Below are 23,794 nucleotides of genomic sequence, written 5' to 3'. Positions count from 1 at the left end.
ACATCATACGGTTGTGAAAAGAGAACGTAAGTTTTATTGTCCATGTACTTTAATCAGGCTGAATGTCCCTCGTCTAAGGCATTTTGTTACAGAAACACCATCTACATTTTGCAACGGTACTGTGATAGGCTATACATTATTTGGTCATATGTATATCAACATTTGAACCTTCCATCACAAAGATTGACCTTTTCATATTCACAAGGGAACATATTAACATAATACCTCATTGACATTATACTCCACTGAATGTCATTAGTAAGCAATTGTTGCATTACATGCATCAGAATAACACAATTGCATTTAAATCAACAGGACAAAGGGAAACCTATACAGAACAAGTTCAATCAACATGAATGCAATCCCCCGTGCTCCAGAATCTGATTTTACTCATGAAACAACCATTTTCTCCACTCTATAAAATGTCAAAATAGCCAAATTAACTTTTAAAATCCGTTCCCTCTAGATGACCAGCCGGTGGCATCTTTATTAGTGTGAAAAGCTACAAAACAATTATGGCCTTAACAGGTTTACAGCTACCTGATGTTCAAGTTGCATCAACTTTTATTGAAAGGGGCTACACAGTACTTTTAGCCAAAAAAACAAATGAGCATTTCATATTCGACTGTAGCAATTCCAGACAGTATTCCATTTTTACAAGGTACCCAAAGAACAATTTATAATTCTGTATAAAATGAGGTATTTTCTCTTCTCTTAGGTTGCGTTTACACAGGTAGACCAATTCTGATGTTTTTTCTCACTAATTGGTCAAAAGAATATGCCTGTCCAAACGCAGCCTAGTAGTGTATATCAATGTAACAGTGCAAAACCAATTACAATGACTATATGTTCGAGGACTACCTTGTTAAGACTGTACAGTATTTACCCCCCAAGCACTATCACAAGGCTTAAACATCTTCAATTGAGACATTCCACAAGCAAAATCCTTATCAATTATTTTGAACAACATCAAAGCTGAAACACAATCTAGATACTGGTAAATAATGCAATGTAAATGACCCCAAAAGCAAGCTTACGCACAATAAAAATGTTTTTTAAAAAGTGTGTGTGAGGCATCCGTGAAACATCTTGTTGCTCCCCCAAAAACCTCAAAGTAATTAGATAAAGTGGCCCTTTGAGGTTCTCATCACAATACTCAGTACAAGTTGCCTTTTGAACATCTTTACAAATGGGTTTAGGCCATTGGGAAGGTTGACTACATTAACAAGTATAATTCAAGCTGCAGTGTGACGGTAACTTTAAAATGGATGTTATTTTACAAAAGAAACAAGAATTTGGTTTGTGGTCCTTCGCCCATCCCCCCCAACCTTTCACAAAATCAATGAAGTCAATGTAAAGGACATACTGTAGCATACCATAAATAGGATGTACATGCTCGCTTCAACATAGGTGTTTCTCTTTAAGTCCTGTCTATTCAGTCAGATTACTTTTTGGGTAGTCATTGTGAACAAACGCAGCAGCAGTTTAATTCACTTTCTAAAAGCAGCCTTGAATTCCATTACAAATGGCAAACCTATTCTAGTGTAAAGTCAGTGAATTCCTTTGACTAGGTAGGCCTGAGAGAAGCTCAGAAACCCATCGTGTTATGCCATTTCTGAGAGAGAATTATATCCATGAACATAACTAGCAATTATTATGAACAGCCTGATAATATGAAGTTGAAATAATTTGTTACCGATACCTATATGTTACACATTTACATTACAACACATTCGAGGGAGTTACTGCAGGGTATATTAAATACTTTACAATGGTATTTATCAATCATTGCTGTTGCCAAGGCAGCTAATACACAAACAATTTACAAAAGACACTCAAGGATATATCCCTTCAGAGAAGGCCTGAGAGTATTTCTGATGTCTAGTTTTACATCTACAGATTGTCTCATTCTGGTAATACACCTGTTTCCGTTTATTCTTATAAAAGATATTGTAAATGTTGTAAGGCATTTTCTATACAGAGTAAGTGTGGCCTCGTGAGGACCGTATAGACAGGCTGAGCTAACCCCAGTCCTCAAGTCTAGCCTGCAGATAAGCCTTACTAGTCAGGGTAGTCTACTCCTACAAGATGCAGCCAGTAGCCAGGCAAAAATAAATACTAAGTACTGGACTTGTCCTTGAAGGCTGGGGTTGTCCATTTCTGAACAATGAGAACAAAATGTAACAGCCAAAAATAGGAGACCCCTTAACTAGCAGCACTGCGAGGAGTCTCCCCAATATTGTGTTTCTAGGTCTGACGTACAACACAAGGCTTGAGTCAAGGCATCTAGCTGGAATGTGTAGATAGAAAACAGTAAATCTCTCAGGAGGAGGCAGTACCATAGTAGGACAATGGCGCAAACTACTAGCTAGCTCTGTCATAAATGTGCATTAGGTATGTACACAATGTATATCGATTTGTCTGAAAGTCAGATGTTGAAGGAGGAGCACATGGATTCAAACATGGCTACAGTAGAAAACCCTACTTACATAACTCCACTAGGAGGTCATGAGGCTTCCCATATTGACAGCATCTCTGTCAGCTTTTTTTTTACGGCGTGACCAGCAGTTTAACTGCCGGCAAATTTGTGTGACATTGGGCACTTCAGATTATTAGTGTAGGATACTACTATCGCTCTGCCTCTGCAGCCAATAACCAGCCAAGTCTCTCAGGGACAGCATAAGAGTGAGCAACAGTAGTCAAATTAGGTGCACCGTCCTGTTTCTCCATGGTTCTGTCTGTGTGATTGTCCAGACTGTACTGGATGTGAATCATATAAAGCAATTATGAGAAATTAAATACATGGCATATCTTTCAATCCAACTGCTCATATACATCGTAACATTTATTTGTTGTTGATGTTAGGTCATTTCCAAATTGAAATTAAGAGCATAAATCAATGCAGCCAAGCATATCAGCCACACATACACACTGTAGACACCAATACCATACACACACACACACAGGAATTCAACACTGCCATACTCTGGTAAGGCCAATCTGGATAGGGCGAGTCTTAAATGGCAGATGAGGGTTGGTAGAGACAGCACTTACCAGAGTATGGCACTGACTTCCAGGTCTCTCAGGAAGAACAGGGATGTGGGTAGTGTTCGAGAGATATACAAAAGGCTTGTCACAACAGTGTCTTACATTAATTTCTAACCGGCAAAAACAAATGAATCCCTTTCAATTTAAGTATATACCAAAATAAAATAGTTCTCTAAAATACTCTCTCACACATGCATACAAACACACATGCAAACACACACTTAAAGTAGTAATTTGGCATCCATTAACGTGGCGAAGAGACAGGAGTGGTTAGATATTACACTCACTGATGTCACTATCACCTCATCTCTATCCCAATAAGACTCTGAACAAAATCTTGATTATCTCCAATTGGAAGGAGCTAAATGACCCCCACCAACCAATAGCCAGCAAACAAAGGTTGTGTTTTCAGTAAAAAGTCTAACGCTCAAAAACAGAACTGAATCAAAGCTGGCATATCTACACGTGCTGTAAAAAAAAAAAAAAAAAAAAAAAAAAAAGCAATAATGAAAATGAATGAAAACGATTTTCTTGAAAAACGTTGGTGTCATGAGAGGAGATATTTCAGATTCTGAATTATTTCCCTCCCAGCGTCCTGTTTGGGGCTTTTTCAAATTTTGCTATAAAAATCACCCTCATTAACCTGAACCCCAGATCACAAATATAGTGCACTGTGCGACTTGTAACAAAGTTTGGCCAACTGTACGAAAGATTAGTGGTAGTTGTCATAGCGTCCCTTCCTCAGTTGTCCGGGCCCACTGAGGGTAAAGGATGGCAGGCACCAGTGGCTTAGGAACGGCAACTCCTCACCGTCTCATCGCTCTTCAAAATAGGGCTGTGCGTAGGGTGTCAGGTCAATGTGAAAAAAAAAATTCTGCCCCCCTGTTTCTCTCTCACACAAACATCCTCTGTTACAATAGAACACATTTGTCTTTATCCTTGGGCTCTTTTTTGGGTTTGCGCTCCCCGGCAGAGGGCTGCTTCCCTGGGCTGGGCGTGGCTCCAGCTGCTGTTGATGATGCTGCTGCTGCTGCTGATGATGCTGCTGCTCTGTCTGCTTCGTCACTGCCCTCTACTGGCTGCTGCACAACACAGACAGGATGGAAGAGGAGAGTCAACCATAATACCTACCTGTGGCTCATTCAAGCGGGTGAATAAGCAACATTATAAACTGGGTGGTTCGAGCCCTAAATGCTGATTGGCTGACAGACGTGCTATATCAGACCGTATACCACGGGTATAACAAAACATTTATTTTTACTGCTCTAATTACGTTGATAATCAGTTTATAATAGCAATAAGGCACCTCGGGGGTTTGTGGTACATGGCCAATATGCCACGGCTAAGGGCTGTATCCAAAAGAACAGACCTAAGCCGTGCATTATAGCTTAATTACATCACAATTACATTGAACATACAGATACATTCAGACAGAACATGTATTGTGTACAACAGATTAATGTCAGCTATATATTTAATTTCTTTCTGACTAAGCCCCTGACTCTGCTATATCTATATAAACTGACAACCCTTACCCTTTTTCTCATCCTCATTCCTAATTGTTTCTACGCACCTTTCTCATCATATTCCTCATTCAATTCCACTCCTCGCATCTTCCCTCCCCCCTTCTCACAAGCTCCCCTGCTGCTCAGAGGGGTTGGGTTAAATGCGGAAGACACATTTCAGGTGAAGGCATTCAGTTGTACAACTGACTAGGTATCCCCCTTTCCCTCCCTCCCAGGCTCCTTCCCTGACCTGTGCTTGTGCTGCGGCAGCCTGCTCCTGCTCCTGGTAGTACTGGGAGGCTCGTCGGTCCTCCTCCTCCTGCAGCTTCTTGGCCAGCTCCAGGTCACTGATGCCCTCGGGGAGCTGCTCCCACTGCAGGTCCTGACACTGCTGCTCCTGCTGCAGCGACAACGCCATCAGGTAGTCCTGCATACAGAGAGGAGAGGGGGTAAAGAGAGAGAGATAGAAAGAATGAAAAAGAAAGAAAGGAAAGAAAGAAAGAAAGGAGAAAGAGAATAGGACCAGGTCAATGCGTTTCACGTCATGGTGTTTACACTGTTACCAGAGTGATGTGCCACTGCCAAGAGCTGAAGTATTTAAAAACTTTAAAAAAATGTAAGCCTAGTTGTAAGCTACAAAACACCAGCCATTTTAAAGTCAGGGCTACACACCTCTTTATTCATTCATAACCCTCATGTAGTGAAACCAAATATTTTCCTGAGTGCAGCATCAGACTGTCTTAATTGTCAGCTATAATATGACCTCTCAAGCATCAGTGTCTGGGTGGATGAGAGCATGAGTAGAGATGATCCCTCCCTCTCTCTTTGTACTGGGTGAGGGTGGTGAATATGGACCCTGCTGCTGGGCAGCCCTGCCACCAGGCCTAACGGGCCAGCCAATCAGCAGTCGTCACAAACGGACACAAACCACATCATGCATTATTAAACAGCCAATCGATGCAGAGCAGTACAGAGGGAGGCGCCACATGTCACGGTCATCTCCTGATCAGGCATTCAGACATTAAAACCCTGAGTGGGTGGGGGGTGGGGGGGGGGGGGGGGGGGGCGGGGGGGCGGGTTAACGGGAGAGCAGAGGAGCTTTGAACATCTATTATTGAGGAACTCTTCCCCGCTACTTCTCTAGAGCAGAGCTGAGTGCAGATGGAGCAGGCAAGGAAGCCACGGGGAAAACAGAGCCCAGATAGAGGGGATGTGTAATACTGGCTGTACCCTTTATACAATCCACTCTGTTAATCTTCAGGTAAACTCTGATTGTGACTCCCCCTGACCTAGTATGTTTATAATACTGCACTGTGACTGTGCACCTTGTTCTCCATGGTATACATCCTCTGCAAGAGATATGTGGTGCACCCAACAGTGCGAAATGGCTGCCATGAGTCAGCTAGATGGGTGTTCAGCATTGTTTATCGTTGCTCCCATTAATAAAGTGGAACTGGATCAGAGGGCCCAATTGGCGTAGTGGTCTGACCTGGTCTATCTGGTCCTGCTGTCCGCGGTACACCGTCTCTGGGTCTGACGGGGGTCGCAGGCGGAACTCAGAGTCACAGAAGTTGCCATCCCCGTCCACATTGTGCAGGCTCTCCCACACCACCTTCTCCTCCGTCAGGAAGCCCTGGTCTGTCACCAGGAGGTACAGCTGGCCCTGATCACACAGAGACACACATTATACACTCGCACACCTCTTATCACTGCCAGAAAACACATCTACACACTTTCACACCCTCTTATTCCTGTAGTGGATAACAACCTGGATAACGGGTCTGTGTGTGTGTGTGTTTGTTTAAATGAGGGGGGCTCTGGTACTGGTAAGCATTTATCTTGGGGTCATGCGTGCTACACACACACTCTCTCCCTCTCACAGACAGGCCTGCTACACTTCCCCCGCTATAGATAACAGGAAGAGCCTGTCCCAGCTGCAGTGATAAGGGGAGGGAGCACAAGGCAGGTGAAACCATTGTAGATAGCATTCGGACTCTCTAGGTGCTGAATAGGTCCCCATCACGTGTCTACTATGCTCCAAGGGGCATTTGTATTTATGCCCTCGCACCAGCCTCAGAACCCTGTTTACTGAACATTACATCACCTGGGACTGGGGTGTGGGGAGAGCTATTGGCAGAGGGAGGACAGGGAGAAGGGGAACGCACTAACAGTGCTCAGCTGTTAACAGATGGTTGAAAAGTCTTGGATGAAAGAAAGTCCCCATGTGTCAACATCCCACCATACATACAAAGGGGTGATCTGATCCGGAAGTTAGCAATACGTTTCAAATAAAGGTTTTATCTGGGACTGAGTGATATGAATTCGGTAACGTTATGCAATTAATTTATATAACACCCTTTCCCACTACTATGAGGTCAAGGCAGACTTGACTTGTTTTTGTTCATAATGGACGGTGGTTTGGGGACGCTGTAGCAGAGGAAAGTAAGGAAGACCCATTCACAGTAAACAGTACTGCAAGGCCCCATTTGTCATAACCATGAAACAGTGGATATTGTCTCGTCAATGACTTGAGTGGTCAGTCACCTTGAACTTGATCATGGTGCTGAAGTGGTTGTTCCTGAAGAACACACAGAGCTCTCCTTCCTGCACGGTGGACGTGAGCTCACACAGGCCGTGGTACGTCAGCTGGGTGGCCGTGCTGTGCAGAAACTGCTCGGCTACAAAGCCTGCAGGCAGAGAGAGAGGGAGAAAGAGAGAGGGAAGAGGAGAGAGAAGGCGAGTCAGTGAGAGACAGACACACAAGACCGACAATGACCGATAGGCTGACAGAGACAAAGACTTATGGACTGATAGAGATATAAAGTGATGTACAGACAGACAAGGATATAGACACACTGACCTATAGAATGAGACACCGAGAGCGAGTTGTATTGAGTGATAGTTAGGGAGAGACAGGGTGATGATCTAAGACAAGGAGAAACTAGAAAGACAGTGGAGAAGCACTGGAGAGGTTGGGAGAAACAGACGACGCAGCTCTTCACCCCGCTAACTGACTCACTCTGTCATTATTTATTTATTTGTGTGATGTTAAAATGTTTACTCTATTCTACTGAGCCATTTACTTTATGTTCGTATTGTTATCTTTTATTCTTTCTTATTGTTGTTGCATTGTCAAGGAACCTGCAAGTAAGCATTTCGTTGGACGATGTATACCATGCGTATCCCATATATACGACTAATAAAACTTCAACTTGATGCTAAAAGCATAAAACATTCAGCCCAGAAGAAAACGTGCCTATGACAGGAGAACTGCCCTGGGTGAGCAATACGAGCAGCGTGAGAGAGGGAAAGGAATAGAGCTCAACTTAAGTCAGTCGTCCACAGGAATGTTTAGGCCAGGCCTCCGTTTATCTGCTCAGCGCAATAGGAGGAAATGTCGGCCTTATCAAGCAGCCTGGGATCTGTAGTCGAGGGGGGGGGGGGTGAAGGGAGGAAGCAGCAGCGAGAAAGAAAGCAAGCAACACATCCCCCCAGTCGGTCGGTCCACCCACCTTCCCCAGCCAGCTCACTGCTGGCCGACTGTTTGCAGGAGATTATCTTCTCCACCAGCTGGTTGTAGCTGCAGTTACCCACTGCCTTCACTGTGTCGCCCATCTGGAGGGAACATAAAAGAGGAGAGGGCATTCATCAACCATTGTTGTGTTTTCCTTTGCAGTGAAGAACAAGCGACAAGAGCGTATTGTCATGTTTTCAAAAGAAAAATACTCAAGAGGAGCTGTACGCTAGCCAGTCAATCTGAAGTAATTTTTTCCATAAATAATGTGTGGAGTTGGTTTATTGTCTATTTGACAAACGCCTATAGGAGTACCACAGTATGAGTCATAATACCCATAAAACCTAGTGGTCAAACAGGGAAATGGTTCCAATCATTGTTCCACCATTAATTTTTCCCATAGGGGATTTTAGAAACACTTCACTTGTTTGGTGTAGGCTTACACTGGCGTGATGCGTTGATAACCATGTCAATCTCTCTAGGACAAGGTAACTTTTAACAATATATTTGCCTGTATATCATAGTAATAGCTACATGGGTTTAAAGGTAGACTTATGACGTTGCCGTGAGCAGCACCGTAGTTACTGCATTGAGCGCGATGCAATACTTTGCTCTCACAGTATCTGGGCATGTGCACGGGTTTGCTTCACGCTGCTACAACTTCGTAGCTACAGGCCTAAAACAGCAGAGAAGTTCAGCCTCAGGCTTCAACGTTCTGTTATTGTGGATATTGCATTTACGTCAACTCGCTCAGTCTACTTTTAAAGGGGGCTCAGAGAGGGAAGGGTTCTCACCTGCAGGTCCACCAGCCAGCCGTGGTAGAGAGGGATGTCCAGCAGGTCAAAGACAATGCACTCTGGGGTGTACTCAAAGACCCGCACCCCTGTGAACTTCACGTTGACATCCAGCCCTGTCTGCAGCTTGTGCAGCACCGCCATGGCATCACTCATATTCTGGGGGACAACAAATAGAAAGTCATGTTCCTTTTCAAGGTTTTTAGCCAGGGATGTTAGTCTTTGTAGAATTATTTTTGACTACGGCATTGAAATAAGATTTGACATTGGAAGAAATGTTGAGGACAGTGAACCAACTACTGTCACATACTACAGCAGTTACAGCTAGAAAAACAGCAGACTCACCCACAGAAACCTGCTAGTTTGAACTATCAGTTAAGTATACAAACTGTACAAATCAGAAAGTGTTCCGACCAAGGAACTTCCTGTCTACCGTACTCATCACACCCTCCTGTCGTTCGCCACTCAGACACACAAAAGACTAACAAGACCCGTCTGTATCAACGCGCATGCCCCGCCCACCTGAGGATCTGTCTTTTTCAGCCATCTATTTCCTGTGTTTGAGGGACGCAAAATCCACTTGTAACTTGAATTTCGCTGGATTTATTGCTTTCACTTTACTTCTGTGACTTCATCATACATTTCCTTGTGCCTGTCGTTTTTTCCCGTTAATGTTATGTCTGCGGAAATGTTTGTAATGACCTGTCAAACACACCCCAGTAACGTCTGAAATAAACTGAATGGAATACATAGTCTTTCAGTTGCATCTATAAGAACACTAATGCTTCTTCGGGATGTAACACATAATTTCAACACAAGAAAGAGAAGAAAGATTGGTGCACATTTTTTGTGGAATTGAAAAAAGTAATAAATTGCTACAGTTGAAATGTTGACAAATTAAATTATTGAAATGAAAGCAACTTCCGAAAATGAACAGTCGGATTACAGTGATATTATGTCTGAACTCGCAAACAATTCAAAGTATGTATAGATAGGTGTAATCTAGAGCCAAACATGTTGAGGGTATCCTGCTATTGGCACAATTGTTGAATTATGCAACAGAACGTGACAACAACAGTCATTAATAAGGCAGTCTAGACAGCACAGGTGAGTGCAGGTAGACCTAGACAGAGCAGGTGATTGCAGTTGGACCTAGAGTCCTAGACAGTGCAGGTAGACCTAGAGTCCTAGACAGAGGAAGTGTTTGTTGTTGCAGCCCGGTTCCACCCCTTTATGTTAATGTTTTCATTTATGCAAATACACCCATTGTATTTCTGCAAAATGTTGCACATACACATTTTCTTTATTTTAACACAAAATATAAAAGAAATACCTGATACCATTATAAAATGTATATATGAGTGCACTCCCCGAAAAACAAACACCTGAATTCCCAACAAAATCCCTGAACTCCATTATTTTCCATGCCAGTAAAATGTTTAATGTGCTATAATTCAGTCAATCCTCATTCCTTCATCTATTGTCCAACTGTTGCATTTATTAGAATTGCTTTTAAAACCTTTTAACAATTTTGATGACCGTCTGTCACAGGGAGCCTTCTGCAGCTGTCCCCCCACCCCACACACACACAGAGAGGTGAGAATGGGTGGCTTTGTGTGTGTTTTCTTAATTTTCTAAGAGGATAACCTGTCAATAAGAGGGAAAATAAATCCCCAAAAGCAGGGAGATTCTCCAGCTTTCGTACTTAGCGGTGTGGCTCGTTGAAAAGCCTTTCGCTGGACGATCTGTGTGTGTGTGTGTGTGTGTGTGTGTGTGTGTGTGTGTGTGTGTGTGTGTGTGTGTGTGGATTGGGACTCCTGTGGACAGTTGTGGGGAGGATTAGTATGGTCCATGTAACAGACCATGCAGCTGCTCCACTCCAAGGGCAGAGGGCTTCAGTCACATGACATCAGATGAACCCCCTGAGAGCTACTGATTAGCGCTTCACTAAGCGGGGGGGGGCTTCATCCACTTTCAGTGCTTTGCTGTTTACACTATATATATACACAAAATTATGTGGATACCGCTTCAAATGAGTGGATTAGGCTATTTCAGCCACACCTATTGCTGACAGGTGTATAAAATCGAGCACAGCCATGCAATCTCCATAGACAAACATTGGCAGTAGAAAGGCCTTACTGAAGAGCTCAGTGACTTTCAACGTCATAGGATGCCACCTTTCCAACAAGTCAGTTCGTCAAATTTCTGCCCTGGAAACGTTTAGGAGCAACAACGACTCAGCTGCGAAGTGCTAGGCCAAACAAGCTCACAGAATTGTCTGTCCTCTGTTGCAACACTCACTACCGAGTTCCAAACTGCCTCTGGAAGCAACATCAGCACAAGAACTGTTCGCAGGGAGCTTCATGAAATGGGTTTCCATGGCCGAGCAGCCGCACAAGACTAAGATCACCATGCGCAATGCCAAGCGTCGGCTGTAGTGGTGTAAAGCTCGCTGCAATTGGATTCTGGAGCAGTGGAAACACATTCTCTGGAGTGATGAATAATGCTTCACCATCTTCACCAGTCCGACAGTCAAATCTGGGTTTGGCGGATGCCATGAGAACTCTTCCTGCCCCAATGCATAGTGCCAACTGTAAAGTTTGGTGGAGGAGGAATAATGGTCTCAACATTTTTTGGGGTCATGTAGTCTATCATTGAGACACACAGCAAGGATTCTCTCTGCTTTATCCTCCTTGTTTTCCTACTTGTATTCTTGAAGACAGGTGCTAAAGCACAAGTCAAACGTGAGTCAGCGCTGTGTATACAAAATGTGCCTACAAGCAAAAACACACACACTGACAACTGTGTGGGCACTGCGTCTGTCTGGTGGGTGGCAAAGCTGGCAGCACAGTAAGAGATCAGGAACGTGCTCGCCCACTGCTCCCGCTCTGCCCAACATGCTGCCTGCTCTGCACACCCACACCCTCCTGCTGTGTGGCCAAGCCCTGCTCCACTCGGCTCTAGCCGCTCACAGACTACAGATGATGACCAGACTACATTAAGTAATGCAACCCTAACCACACTAATCATAAATTCTGTGCTGAATATGGGATCCACACAGAGCCTGTGGTATTTGCATGTGAGGATGTACAATAGACTATTCCGTGGTCACTGGACAATGAAGGCCAGTATTTAATGGTTCCACTCCAGCTTTTACGGAAGAGGGAGACTGATTGGATAAACAGGCCGGCCTTCCTGTCACATGTTCCACTAGCAGGCTGGGAGCCAGATCAATATTTAATTCCCACAACCCTGTGGCAGAGCCACACACACACACACACGACCACGCTCATCCACCAGCTCAAACCAGCTGGTCTCACACACACACACTCTGCTTCCACTGGGGACTGGGGAGTGACTCCAGACCTCCATCCTCTGGTAAATCAGGGTGATAGGACCACGAGGCTGACTGATAGACTGATTGAAAGACACAGGCAAGAGCTTTGCTTCAGTTTTCATGTCAAAGGCACACTGGACAGCTCCCTGAGTTTTATGGAGATCTGGCACAAAACTTTATTAGGTAGCCTACGTCAGTTTTTTAGTCTGCATTTTAGTCTACAACTGTGCACTCTTAAAATCCACAATCATGTATATATACAGCAACACAGTCCCATCCTGCTACATTCTTTTTTAGGAGCATCTCTATCTATATAAAATAGAATATTCTATATCATATAACCACAAAAACGCTGTCAAGTGAATAGTGCTACAGCGTGCAAACTCTCAGGAGTGTCCTTTATCATGGGAACATTACCATGACCAGTCTTTACAGAACAAACCTTCACTAAGCTCTCCAGTCGCTGAGTTACTGTTTAACAACAGCCAAGCTATCGCTATTTTAATCCTCATATCCTCCTCCGACAGATGATGGTTTGAAGCCAGAGTTTATAAATAGAACTCTGTTATGAACTCGTTCAACGCTCTTCAAAATCATAAAAGGAGCTTGACTATTCAAATATGCAGCAGACAATATCAAACAAAGGCAAGAACAAGATTATATATAGATATATATATTTAATTTTGAATCTTTTACAAATGTATTATATTTTGGTTTGGCATGCACATTGGCATGCTAAAGACTCCCTAGTGAAAGACAGCCTCCCTAACTCTCTCTCTCCCCTATCTCTATTCATGGTGTGAGGCTCCTTCCGTTCCTGGTCGAGTGCTCTCCTGCCGTGTTGAGGCAGGGCTTACACAGCCAAATCTAACAGGAACCAACAACTGTTTCTGCCCCAGCTAACAGCACAGAGCCTGCCCTAAACTCCACCACATGGCCTATCCACACACGGACACACACAGTACACACAGTACACACAGTACACACACACACACACACACACACACACACACACACACACACACACACACACACACGCTACAGAGCCTGGTGTTCTGGACCATAGTCCAAGATTAGACCACCATAATTAGAATGAGTCCAACACCATTTCATTTGAGCGTTGCTAGTTTTTCAGCTTAAATTCACACAACGTACCAGGAGCTTGGAGAGCTACGACTGTACAGCAGTCAGAACATTCTCCTCGGACAGTAATCCAGACTCTGTTATGTACACACGCACACATTACTTCTCTCCTTCCCGAGCGATGACGTCCGTGAAGAGAATAACATTCACAAATGTGCTGGTTCTTTGCCACAGCAGAGTGGAGAGGAAGAGGAGAGGAAGAGGAGAGAGGCCGTGCCCTTCCCACATTCCAGGCAGGCAGCAGGGATGAGAGCGTGGATGGGAGCGTGGATGGGAAAGCCATCCCTGCAAGGCCATGTGAACCACTCAGAGCCCCAGCACTGGCCTCGATCTGAACTCAGCCATGCATGCCTGAGCACCCTCCCACAGCGATGTGAAGAGACATGATCTGCCCCTCATGACCCGTGCTGTGCCATAGGCCTGGCAAGACGCGGCTTATGTAACCTATATAGGGGCTAAAAGCAGCTCTGGGGCAGTTTTCCATATAACCATAATCATCACGCCACTTATATTCATCTTACATAAATATACATTCATTGGTATTTTTCTGGAGATTCATTCCCAATGCAAATGTTGTGCAAATGCACTGACGCAGATGCACATGACTGTATAAATACTCATCTTAGCATTACATCGTTGCCCATTAGAATATGATATATTTTTGGATAGAAGAACTGCAGTCACTAAACGGCAGGCAGGGATATTTTAGGCTGGGAAGTGAGAACAAGTGAGCCCTCCTGGCGCGGTGCGAGTTAATAGTGTGATGCTGCGGCTTTGCTTTTTGGCTGCTGCTCTGCCATCAGAGATCTAAGCGGAAGAGGGAGGTACCCAACAGCCTAGAGCCTGCCTGCCTCTCCCTCTCAGCCTCCTCACTCATCCTGCATGCCTGTCTGATTCTCCAACATGAGCCACAGACAGACACAAAGAGAGATGGATCGGCAGACATGCGTATGATCAGTGAATAACTGCCCTTATTGATTGTGTTTAAGCAACAACAGTCCTTACCTGCTCATAGTTTAGCCGCTGGGCTTCAGAGATCTCTTTCGGCTTGGCATCGAGGATGTAGTCTCCTGCAGGGGAGCGAGAGCGAGGGAGAGAGGAAGTAACATCAGAGGACCTGGGGATACAGGCTAATTAAAGCAACCATAGACACAGGGGGGCTGAGAGAGAAAATATCATCAGGGTAGAGCCCTGCCCGCTCACCAGTGACATCACAAGGCTTACGGACCGCATGCTTACGTCAATCCCATGTGAAGAGGTGATATTATCGACTACGTTCTGATTCCATAAGAAGTGTCTAATCTTCAGTGAGAAGCGGGACGTTGAGTGTTAAGCGCTGTCCAGCTGTTTTTCCAGGAAGGGCTCGGCCAGGCATGCAGGGTCAGTCGAGCCCTGGCCAGTGGGGAGCCGCTAGAGAGGTGTTAAGGGCTTTGTGTAGGACCTAGGAAGAGCAGCCACTGGGGCAGGCAGGGAGAGCCTTGTGAAGAGCCCTGTGGTGCTAATCACAGTGCACCTGTCATCCACCCATTAACATCGCACCCAACTCCACCCTCCCCTCTCTGAGCAACACACAGCGGCAGTGTCCAGCTGTCGAAAACATACCCACTCGCAAGATATTTGATGTTACAAGATAATGATTCTGTGAGACTTTTATATATGAAAAAAATAAATAAATAGGCCTTCTTTTTCCTCATAACCCAACGATTGCTTTCTTACGTTAACAAAGTGAGCCAGTAGTCAGTGTATTTGAGAGCCAGGGAGCTACTTTGATTCAATCTCCATTTCCTCTCCTCAGACACAGGCTTCCTCAGCCCTGGCCATGAATGCACCCAGCTGAGGCCAGTCAACTGACTCTGACATTTCTATGCCCAGGGAACCCCCGGCCATTCCCCCCCTACCTCCCTCCGCCTGCCCCGTTCCCTGCCAGCTGACTCTAGACTGTGCTCTCCCTGCCTGGGCCTCAACTGCTGCTGTTGATGATTCACTGGCATGCTCCACAGAGTACTAAATCCCAACATCGACCAGCAGCCTCTAATACAACATACATCTCCTCCACTTCTGCCCTTATGGGCCTCACAGTAGTTATTAATACAGCGTCTGAATCAGCCCACGTTAAATGGGGCTCTTTGTGAGCAGCTCTTTTTCACAAGCCATTATTTTTTTGTCTGGGCATAAAACAATAACTGTGCGTAATGAAGTGCAATGGTGAGGCTAGGAGACAGGCCTATCTGCCTGTTCCTGGACATTACACAAGATGAACGGTTTGACCAGGGTCCAAACCATTCATTATGAGCTCTCAGCCACTAGCTGGAGTAAAGACAAAGCCGTCTCCACAAACACAGAGCCGCAATTTATGGGCACTTGTGAAAGAAGAGCAGAGATGACTCAGAGGCATATCTGGGATGATACGCGCACACACAGCCTGCATTACGCAGTTAAAGGTCGGCAATGTACAGAAGAGGGATGGCTACAACCATGAGCATTCCTCCGAGGAAATCTAACACGACACAGTCAGAAAAACAGGAGTTGCATGAAATGAAAACGCTGTGCTTCATTACTGCTTGTCACCTGTGATTTGCAGAATTGTTGAAGTGCTCACTGTGAGTCAGGGTACTCGAAAGAGACAGGGAATGTTTTTACACTGAGAACTTGGAATCAACCATGGGTATCTGTAGGAGCAGATGAGCAAGGTGCAGAGAGGCAGACAGAGGGAGCAATCAGGGGATTCCATCTGCGGCACAGTGAGGGAGAGGGCCCTGAGTGGGTGGGAGAGGGGGTAAAGGCCTCTCTGTGGCTTCTTACTGGTATTGAACATAGAGCTATGGGGTTGGAGTGAGTTCTGTGTTCCATCCGACCCACACACTAGGCTACCTCTAAAATATCTAAAGATGGGCAACTATGTCGCTCAATGTGCTAATGCTTTGGGTCAGTCTGAATGGTCTCCTCTCTCAGGGTTTCATGTCAGTTGACCAGCAGGGTAGTTTACAGTTTCTTGCTTTCCTCCTCTCTTATAAAAAAAAGTATTTAGAGAAGGTCAAATTAGATTTTCCTGGTCATAACGTAGTCTGATAATGAAATGCACACACTGCAGATTATACTTTTTCTTCCAGCAAAATGAACCAAACTCCAATTGGAATTGAATTGCATGCATTAATCAGTCACGGACACCAAGCGCTATGGACTCACAGAGGCAGATTCTGTGGGGAGGAAACATAAGGCTATCCCATTAACAGAGTTCAACAACAGACAATTACTAATTCAAAATTACATTTTCCTAGCCAATGCATCCAAAAAAAGTAACATTAACCAAAAGGTAACAACGTTATTGCTTACAATCATTATTACCCCTGGTACAAAACACACTAATGAGAAGTCAAGTCAACATTTGAGTTAGGCCTAATGAAAAATACTTGAAGAGAAGCAGCAAACTGAGAAATCTAATGAACATTCCCCATGACTGACATCAAAAATATATTTCCTGACAATGAAGAATCATTCCTCTGTTTCCCAATCACATTTTGCTGTTATATTCTATCTTGGTAGCTAACTAACTAATCGGTCCCCCAAAGAAGCACTACAGTGTAAACTGTAATTAAACCATGGTGATAAATATCCTTACCCATAAATTAACCACAGTCTGTGTCTTGGCACATAATGACTAATACAGATGAAATCAAAACCAGTTGAATCTGCTAATCACATGCAGAATGTAGGACAATGTAAGCACAAACAGTCAGGAGTCTTTTGGTACAAACTGACCTCTATACCGAACCCCCAAATGATCATATGAAAGTAAACAACTCCCATGGCATGACTAATGTGGATACATTTCAGGACTTCTGGCGTCTCTCAGAACATGACAGCTGGTGGCTCCATTTCTCTTATAGTTAGAGATGTTATTGACGCCTAACATTCATTATATGATGCATTTAGCTAGAACACACTCAAAACGGGACACTAGTCATAGCACCAGTCAAAGAATTATAGAGCTTGTAAAATTGAAGCCAAACTGACCACTGCCATGAAAAGAGGGCTTGGCTATAGTGACAGTGATTTTTTTCTCTATAGCTTAGATGAGAATGCCTTTAGTAACAGGACACCCCTGGTTCTACATCATAACAGCACCCAGCTATGGAGGGAGGCAGTGGGGTCAGCGTGCCACACATGGAGAAAGAACACAGCTCCTGTTTCCCTGACGTTAGCAGGGCTTGGTCCACAGGGATTCTTCAGTCCTCCTGGTCAATCTATACTGGACCTTACCACCTGACCTCACATGAGTATTAGCGATGCGCGGGTGAGCTGTTTGTTCATCCGCACCCGCCCGCAATTGCTAATAACTCATCCGCAACCGCTGATGAAAATCTGAAGCCCTCACCCGACCCACAAACATAGAAAATGCATTGTACAGTCGGAGATGGAAAACATTTTTGACAGGCATTTTTAGATAGCCTACCAAAATGTTGGAAATTATAAGCAGGCCTATGTTATTCAACTTGTCTATAATTAGATACAGGAGGCTTCTCTTCTGTAATTACTTCTTATCCTAGAAGACTAAATAAACCTTTTTTCACCAGAATAATGTTAGAAATCAATAGTATTAATGTTTCAATCTATACTGAACAAAAATATGTAATGTGTTGGTCCCATGTTTCATGAGCTGAAATAAAAGATCCCAGAAATGTTCAATACGCACAACAAGCTTATTTCCCTAAAATTTGTTTATATCCCCGTTAGTGAGAATTTCTCCCTTGCCGAGATAATCCATCCACCAGACAGGTGTGGCATATCAAGAAGCTGAATAAACAGCATGATCATTACGCAGGTGAACCTTGTGCTGGGGACAATAAAAGGCCACTCTAAAATGTACAGTTTTGTCACACAATGCCACAACGTGCAATTGGCATGCTGACTGCAGCGATATCCACCAGAGCTGTTGCCATAGAATGTAATGTTAATTTTCTCTACCATAAGCCGCTTGTTTTAGAGAATTTGGCAGTACGTCCTGCGGCCTCACAACCGCAGACCACGTGTAAACGCGCCAGCCCAGGACATCCACATCCGGCTTCTTCACCTGCGGGATCGTCTGAGACCAGCCACCCAGACGGCTGATGAAACTGAGGAGTATTTCTTTCTGTAATAAAGCTGTTTTATGGGGAAAAACTCATTCTGATTGGCTGGGCCTGGCTCCCCTGTGGGCCTGCCCTCCCAGGCCCACCCATGGCTGCGCCCCCTGCCCAGTCATGTGAAATCCATAGATTAGGGCCTAATGAATTTATTTCCATTGACTGATTTCCTTATATGAACTGTAACTCAGTAAATCATTGAAATTGTTGCATGTTGAGTTTATATTTTTGTTCAGTATAGTTGAAATTGTTAAAGTGTGTTTTCTTTCCTATTTCATCTCTGCTTCTCTGACACAGCAAATATGTTTAGGGACCAAGGAGAAAATGTAATAACTTTTAAAATAACATGAAAGATTTGACATGCAAAATGTCCAAATGACATCAGTTTCACTGGTTAAGGAAATTAAAAGCTGTTAAAACGACACAACATGTTTTTGATAAGATCTCAGTCTGGACCTGGATGCATATTTTATGTGGTTTAAATAATAAGATAATAATAATAATAATAAAGATAAGGTGATGGCTTACATTTGTCCTATTTTACACTTTTATGATGCTAAAGATAGCACCGCTATCTTTATAGATGGTGCCTAACCGCGCATTCATTCTCTCAAGATGCTGAAAGAAAGAAATAATATTTCTCCACTTCTGTTCAACTTTCAAACTGTATATTTTGTGTATAATTTTACTGCAAGAAATGGTTAATTCTGCTAGAGTTAATATTATATTAGGAGATGTGAGAGGTTATAGACCTACAGTCAGTCCAGATTTCAGTTAGGCTACTATTTCATTTAACCCATCTGAACAGTACAGTTCCTTTGATGTGCCATTTTGAATTCCACGTCTTGAGACTGTGGAATCATCACACATGACATAGCCAGAACTGATATCATCCTCTTTTACCACTTCTCTACATTTCCCCCAAACATCAACTCTCCATTTCGCAGCTTTTCTACTATTGAATTAAACTCCGACATTGTCCTTTTTGCCTCAGTGGAACAATTTTTTAAAACTTTTTCTGCCCAAGTACCCAAATGCATTTGGCAATTGGCGTGTATTTAGGGCGCTACAGTTAGGCTACACACTAACGCCAGATATAAATAATGACAGGAAAACATCAATGTAGTCTATAGATATGAATTGCACAAGAATTATACATTTATGGATTTTTTTATGCATTGTTTCTCTTTATTCAACCTGCCTTTCCTCCATACAATATTTTATGACCCTAAACCCACCCACCCCATCTGTGGGGACTCCAGGCATATCACTAATGGGTATACAAGTCCATATGCACTCATCTGAGGGCAGGTCTAGCAGCTAGGTGACAACCAGAATGCGTATAATGACCCAGGTAGAGTATTGAATTTATTACAGAATCTTCCAAAATACTGTAAATCCAATTCATTTATTGGGTGCGTTCGTAAATTCAACCTGGCAATCTACTCCGATTTCAAAGCACTCTAGTTTGAAAGTGTCAAGAATAATTGATGAATTTACGAACGCACTAAACTCGGTTGTTAGGACAGTTGTAAATAAACATTGGCTAAAACTTTTTATTAAATTGTTAACAGTGACACAGATGAAGTCCCTAACCCTCCTGATAACATGAAAACACTAACCAGCTCTGCTAGGGAGAGTAAAATGTTCAGAGGGAGGTGCCCTCTTATTTGTGTCTGGAAGAAGCTAGCAAGCTAGCCAACTTTAGTAATTTAGCTTGGGTGCTTCGCTGCGGTTCTGAACGCTTGGATCAACCCTACTCGTCGGCCAAAGTGTGCAATCTGACAACGCTCTGAATTTACAAACGCACCCATTGTATTCACTGGCTAAAAATTAAGTGGAGATTTATTTTATTTAGAAGGAAAACTCAGGTAATATTGGCATTTGGGTGATTTCACAGCAGCTATGCAATTACTGTGTGCCATTGCTTAAATCATATGAAATCCATATTATATAGCAATTTATCTTAAAGCTAGGAGGCAGCAAATCCAGTCTACTGAAGGGAGGCGAGGAAATTAGTAAAATAAGACTGAGGGGCCAGGCAGGCAGTGAGGCAGGTCCTGTGATTATTCATACAGTAATGCCTTCTCAGGCAGTAGGACATAATTACAGCCCTCCAGTACTCTGTCATTAAGGTCACATTGCACTTCCCAAGCTAGTTTATACTACAGCTCAATACTCCACTGCACTGATGTACTAAATTTACAGCCAGACTAGCATTTTGTGATGGCCCTTCTAGGCAGGTACAAAACGAAAGAAAAATACAGTATTGTCCATTGCCTTTGAGCACTGTCAAGGTGGCTTGTATTTTTATCAGGTTTAAAATACAGGTCACAACCGTCCGTAAACTTAGAGAAATACTAGAGACCGGGAATAAACGGTACACTTCACCCTCCAGGAGGGCAACTAAAGAACAGGTCACTGATTTAAATGACATTCGGGTCTTTGGTTTGGTAAACAGATTCTCACTTATACTCACCAAGATATTCCATCAACTGTTCAGCAGTTATGATCTCCATCATTGGTGGCATCTTCACCTGTAATAGAACCACATACATTATTTAACAAACCAAGCAACATGACTAAAGTTAGCCAGGCCAATAGAACCTGGCTGACAGGCATCTCCCTCCCCCATGATTATGGTTCACAGTAAATCCACCCACACCTGGGAAGTGGAAAGCTGTGTTTAAAGTCACCAGAAGTGCACTGTCAGCGGTTGCACGACTGTCAGCACACACACAGGCGTTTGAAGCAAAGAATTCTGTTTACAGTCACTTTTATGTCACACATTTTCACAGTAGGTAGTGAGGTTTTAGAGAAGATTTCAGACACCTGAGACACAGAGCTGCAGTTTAAGTTGTGAAGCCACATACTGAATCAGAATCTCTACTGCCTGCCAACCAACCATCACTGACAGTAATTAAACGTTATCTTTATGATGTAAATGAAACCAGAAGATATAAAAATGACTCAATTGGAAGCGCTCAGAGACTACTTATAAGAGAGGGACTGAGCTGCCAAGGCCGCAGCATGGGGAAAATATAAACAACTGGGTTGGGTCTATGGTATAATTGGTCAATGTGACCTGTCAACAACCTCCATCCCAAAATTACAATAATTACGTATTAAGAGAAAATAAAGATGAGTGCATATGAGTGGTATAATTTGAACTTTAACTTAAATTCTCCCCAAATGAAGGAATGTTATTTATGAATCTTCAACTTTTCATGGTATTCTATATTCTGGCAGGTGACAATAGTTTATTTTACAACTGATCATTCAATTTTATTTTATACTGATAATACATTAGATAGCGTAGTTATGATGACCAGTTTCAAATGTACTTCTCTATTAGTAAATTAGCATTGACAAATAATAGATGTGGAAATGTTCCAAATGGCATCATGCACACCACATGTAAACTTGTCTCAGAGGTCTGGTTATGATGTCAGTCATTTACCTTCCATGCCAGCAATAGGACATTCATAATTGCCAGCAATGGGCATGGACCGTTCTCGTTCTGTGTAATGATAGGTGTGCTTTCCTCCTTCCACTTGATCCACTTGATGTGGTATATGGACTGGCCAGCGCCCCGGTCCTTAGTACACGGGATCTTAGTTCCATCAGCCCCATACTCGCTCTGTAGTGTTATTGCCAACCCCTTGTCCTCCACCCCTTCACTGTTGAGATCGAAACTGGGACAGGAGTTAAGGTTCGAGAAAGACTCAAGTGAGTCGACGCTCCTAGATTCTGCCGCGATGCACGGGTCACTCCCACTCCGCAAACCCTCGCATATGGTTTTGTCAATCGCAACTCCACATTTAACGTTTCCCGTATTTGTTTTGTCCGGACATAGGTGTGTCGGTTTTGCCAGCATCACTAGTTCAACTGACTCACAACCCAACACCTCAGCTTGACCATCTGTAATCCTTGACCCCATCGAGGAGGGCTCGCCATCCGTTTTGTTGTTTACTAACTTTGAGGTGGCACCCTCGCTATTTCCTGTAGCCAGCTGCGTGCCATATCCCATCCCGTTACTCAAATGATCTTCAGATCCAGAGGACAATGTCTCCGACCAACCACTCGATTGAATGTTCTTCTCTTGCACCGGGAGAGACTCGATCATATCTGCCATATCTAATTTCTCAACACTGGAGATAGCATTACTAGCAGTGCTAGGGGCACTACTGGAGCTAGTAGTACAACTAACCAAAGTACTGAGAGAATGCTCACTAATCTTGCACGTATCGGTGGCTCCCTTCATTCCGCCAACTGTTTTAATATCGCACATTTCTCCTGCAATAGTAGCACATAGAGTACTTCCTCCAACATCTCGATGCAGGTTTGCATTTTTCTCCATTTCGATTTACACACTGTCGACAGCTTTTAGCTAGCTTAATTGCAGCTCCAGCTTCAGCCCCACAGACGCCATGACATATCTGCCAGTGACGTCACGGTAGAAGAGCCCACAGAATTCTGGAAGAAATGCCTCTTCAGGCCAAAGAGAGGCAGTAGAGAATAACGGGAGATTTGAGTGCTGTTTTTCATAATTTGGGTGTGCTGTGTACATTTTTAATCCGTTTGCAACAAATTACACATGCTTTCTCGGCATGGTTTCCTGTCATTTTTACATTAATATTAATTGGCCCCCACGATTAAATCGGGGAGAGGACTGTGGATCTGTCTACATCATTTCGTTTATATGTTCATTCATACCTTAATCACATGCGATTTCTCAGAAAACACTGGGCCGATTTGGACGAAATTTGGGTGAATAATGAATCTTGCCATAGAGAGCCGGCATTTACAGAATTACTCTGATTGGCCAGATGGTGGTTATAACAAGAGATTGAAAATGCACATTTTGAAGGTCACGCTCCTCACCCCATTTGACCTAGTCATGAAATTCGGTACATAGATCCCTCTCCTCACAAGGAACAAATTTCGAATTTTGTGAAAAACACTTAAAATGCTACTCTGCTGGCACTGAATGGCCGATCTGCATGAAACTTTATATGTGGCTTTTATGGACAAAGGTCTCTTAATGCAATATTTTCCAGACTAGTACCTAAAACAACAAGGTCACTATTGACCAATAAACATTCACCTGTGCATGGTCTGGCACATAAATGCATATACATCAATCAGTCAAGGATATTCATATTGTAACACAATTTGTTGCACATGTTGCAGACACTGTCAAAACTCAACATATGCAAACACACTCATATCGACTACACAGTGGTGCTTCAACGGCACATGTTTATCTCTTGATCTGTTTGAATCAGAGCGCTGAAATGTAGCACACATGCTCAGGGATGTGAGTCTAG

The 23,794-nt window shown here is 43.5% G+C and overlaps 1 protein-coding gene across 2 annotated transcripts; it reads right to left on the bottom strand.

Moving 5' to 3' along the window:
- Window positions 1-11: 11 nt before the first annotated feature.
- On the bottom strand, window positions 12-22,921 carry LOC129834545 (ubiquitin carboxyl-terminal hydrolase MINDY-2-like). Of its 2 annotated transcripts, none has more exons than XM_055899641.1 (9): window positions 21,925-22,921; window positions 20,944-21,001; window positions 14,347-14,411; window positions 8,862-9,020; window positions 8,066-8,168; window positions 7,098-7,240; window positions 6,043-6,216; window positions 4,804-4,980; window positions 12-4,130 (listed from the first exon to the last, which is right to left on the bottom strand). In XM_055899641.1, the coding sequence occupies exons 1-9, from the start codon at window positions 22,822-22,824 to the stop codon at window positions 3,960-3,962; spliced, it is 1,950 nt and encodes a 649-aa protein (XP_055755616.1). In that variant the 5' UTR covers window positions 22,825-22,921; the 3' UTR covers window positions 12-3,959. The 2 variants fall into 2 exon arrangements, with proteins under 2 accessions (XP_055755616.1, XP_055755617.1); XM_055899642.1 differs by having other exon boundaries at window positions 12-4,127.
- Window positions 22,922-23,794: the final 873 nt, after the last annotated feature.

This window comes from Salvelinus fontinalis, chromosome 35 (genome assembly GCF_029448725.1).
Source record: "Salvelinus fontinalis isolate EN_2023a chromosome 35, ASM2944872v1, whole genome shotgun sequence".
NCBI lineage: Eukaryota > Metazoa > Chordata > Actinopteri > Salmoniformes > Salmonidae > Salvelinus > Salvelinus fontinalis.
This window is presented reverse-complemented; position numbering and strand designations above follow the sequence as displayed.

Coding starts and splice junctions, on each gene's coding strand:
- LOC129834545 (XM_055899641.1), bottom strand. CDS start 22,824: ATGGAGAAAAATGCAAACCTGCATCGAGATGTTGGAGGAAGTACTCTA. Junction 7,241..8,065: donor CAGTGAGCTGGCTGGGGAAG/GTGGGTGGACCG, acceptor CTCTGCCTGCAG/GCTTTGTAGCCGAGCAGTTT. Junction 6,217..7,097: donor GCACCATGATCAAGTTCAAG/GTGACTGACCAC, acceptor CTGTGTGATCAG/GGCCAGCTGTACCTCCTGGT.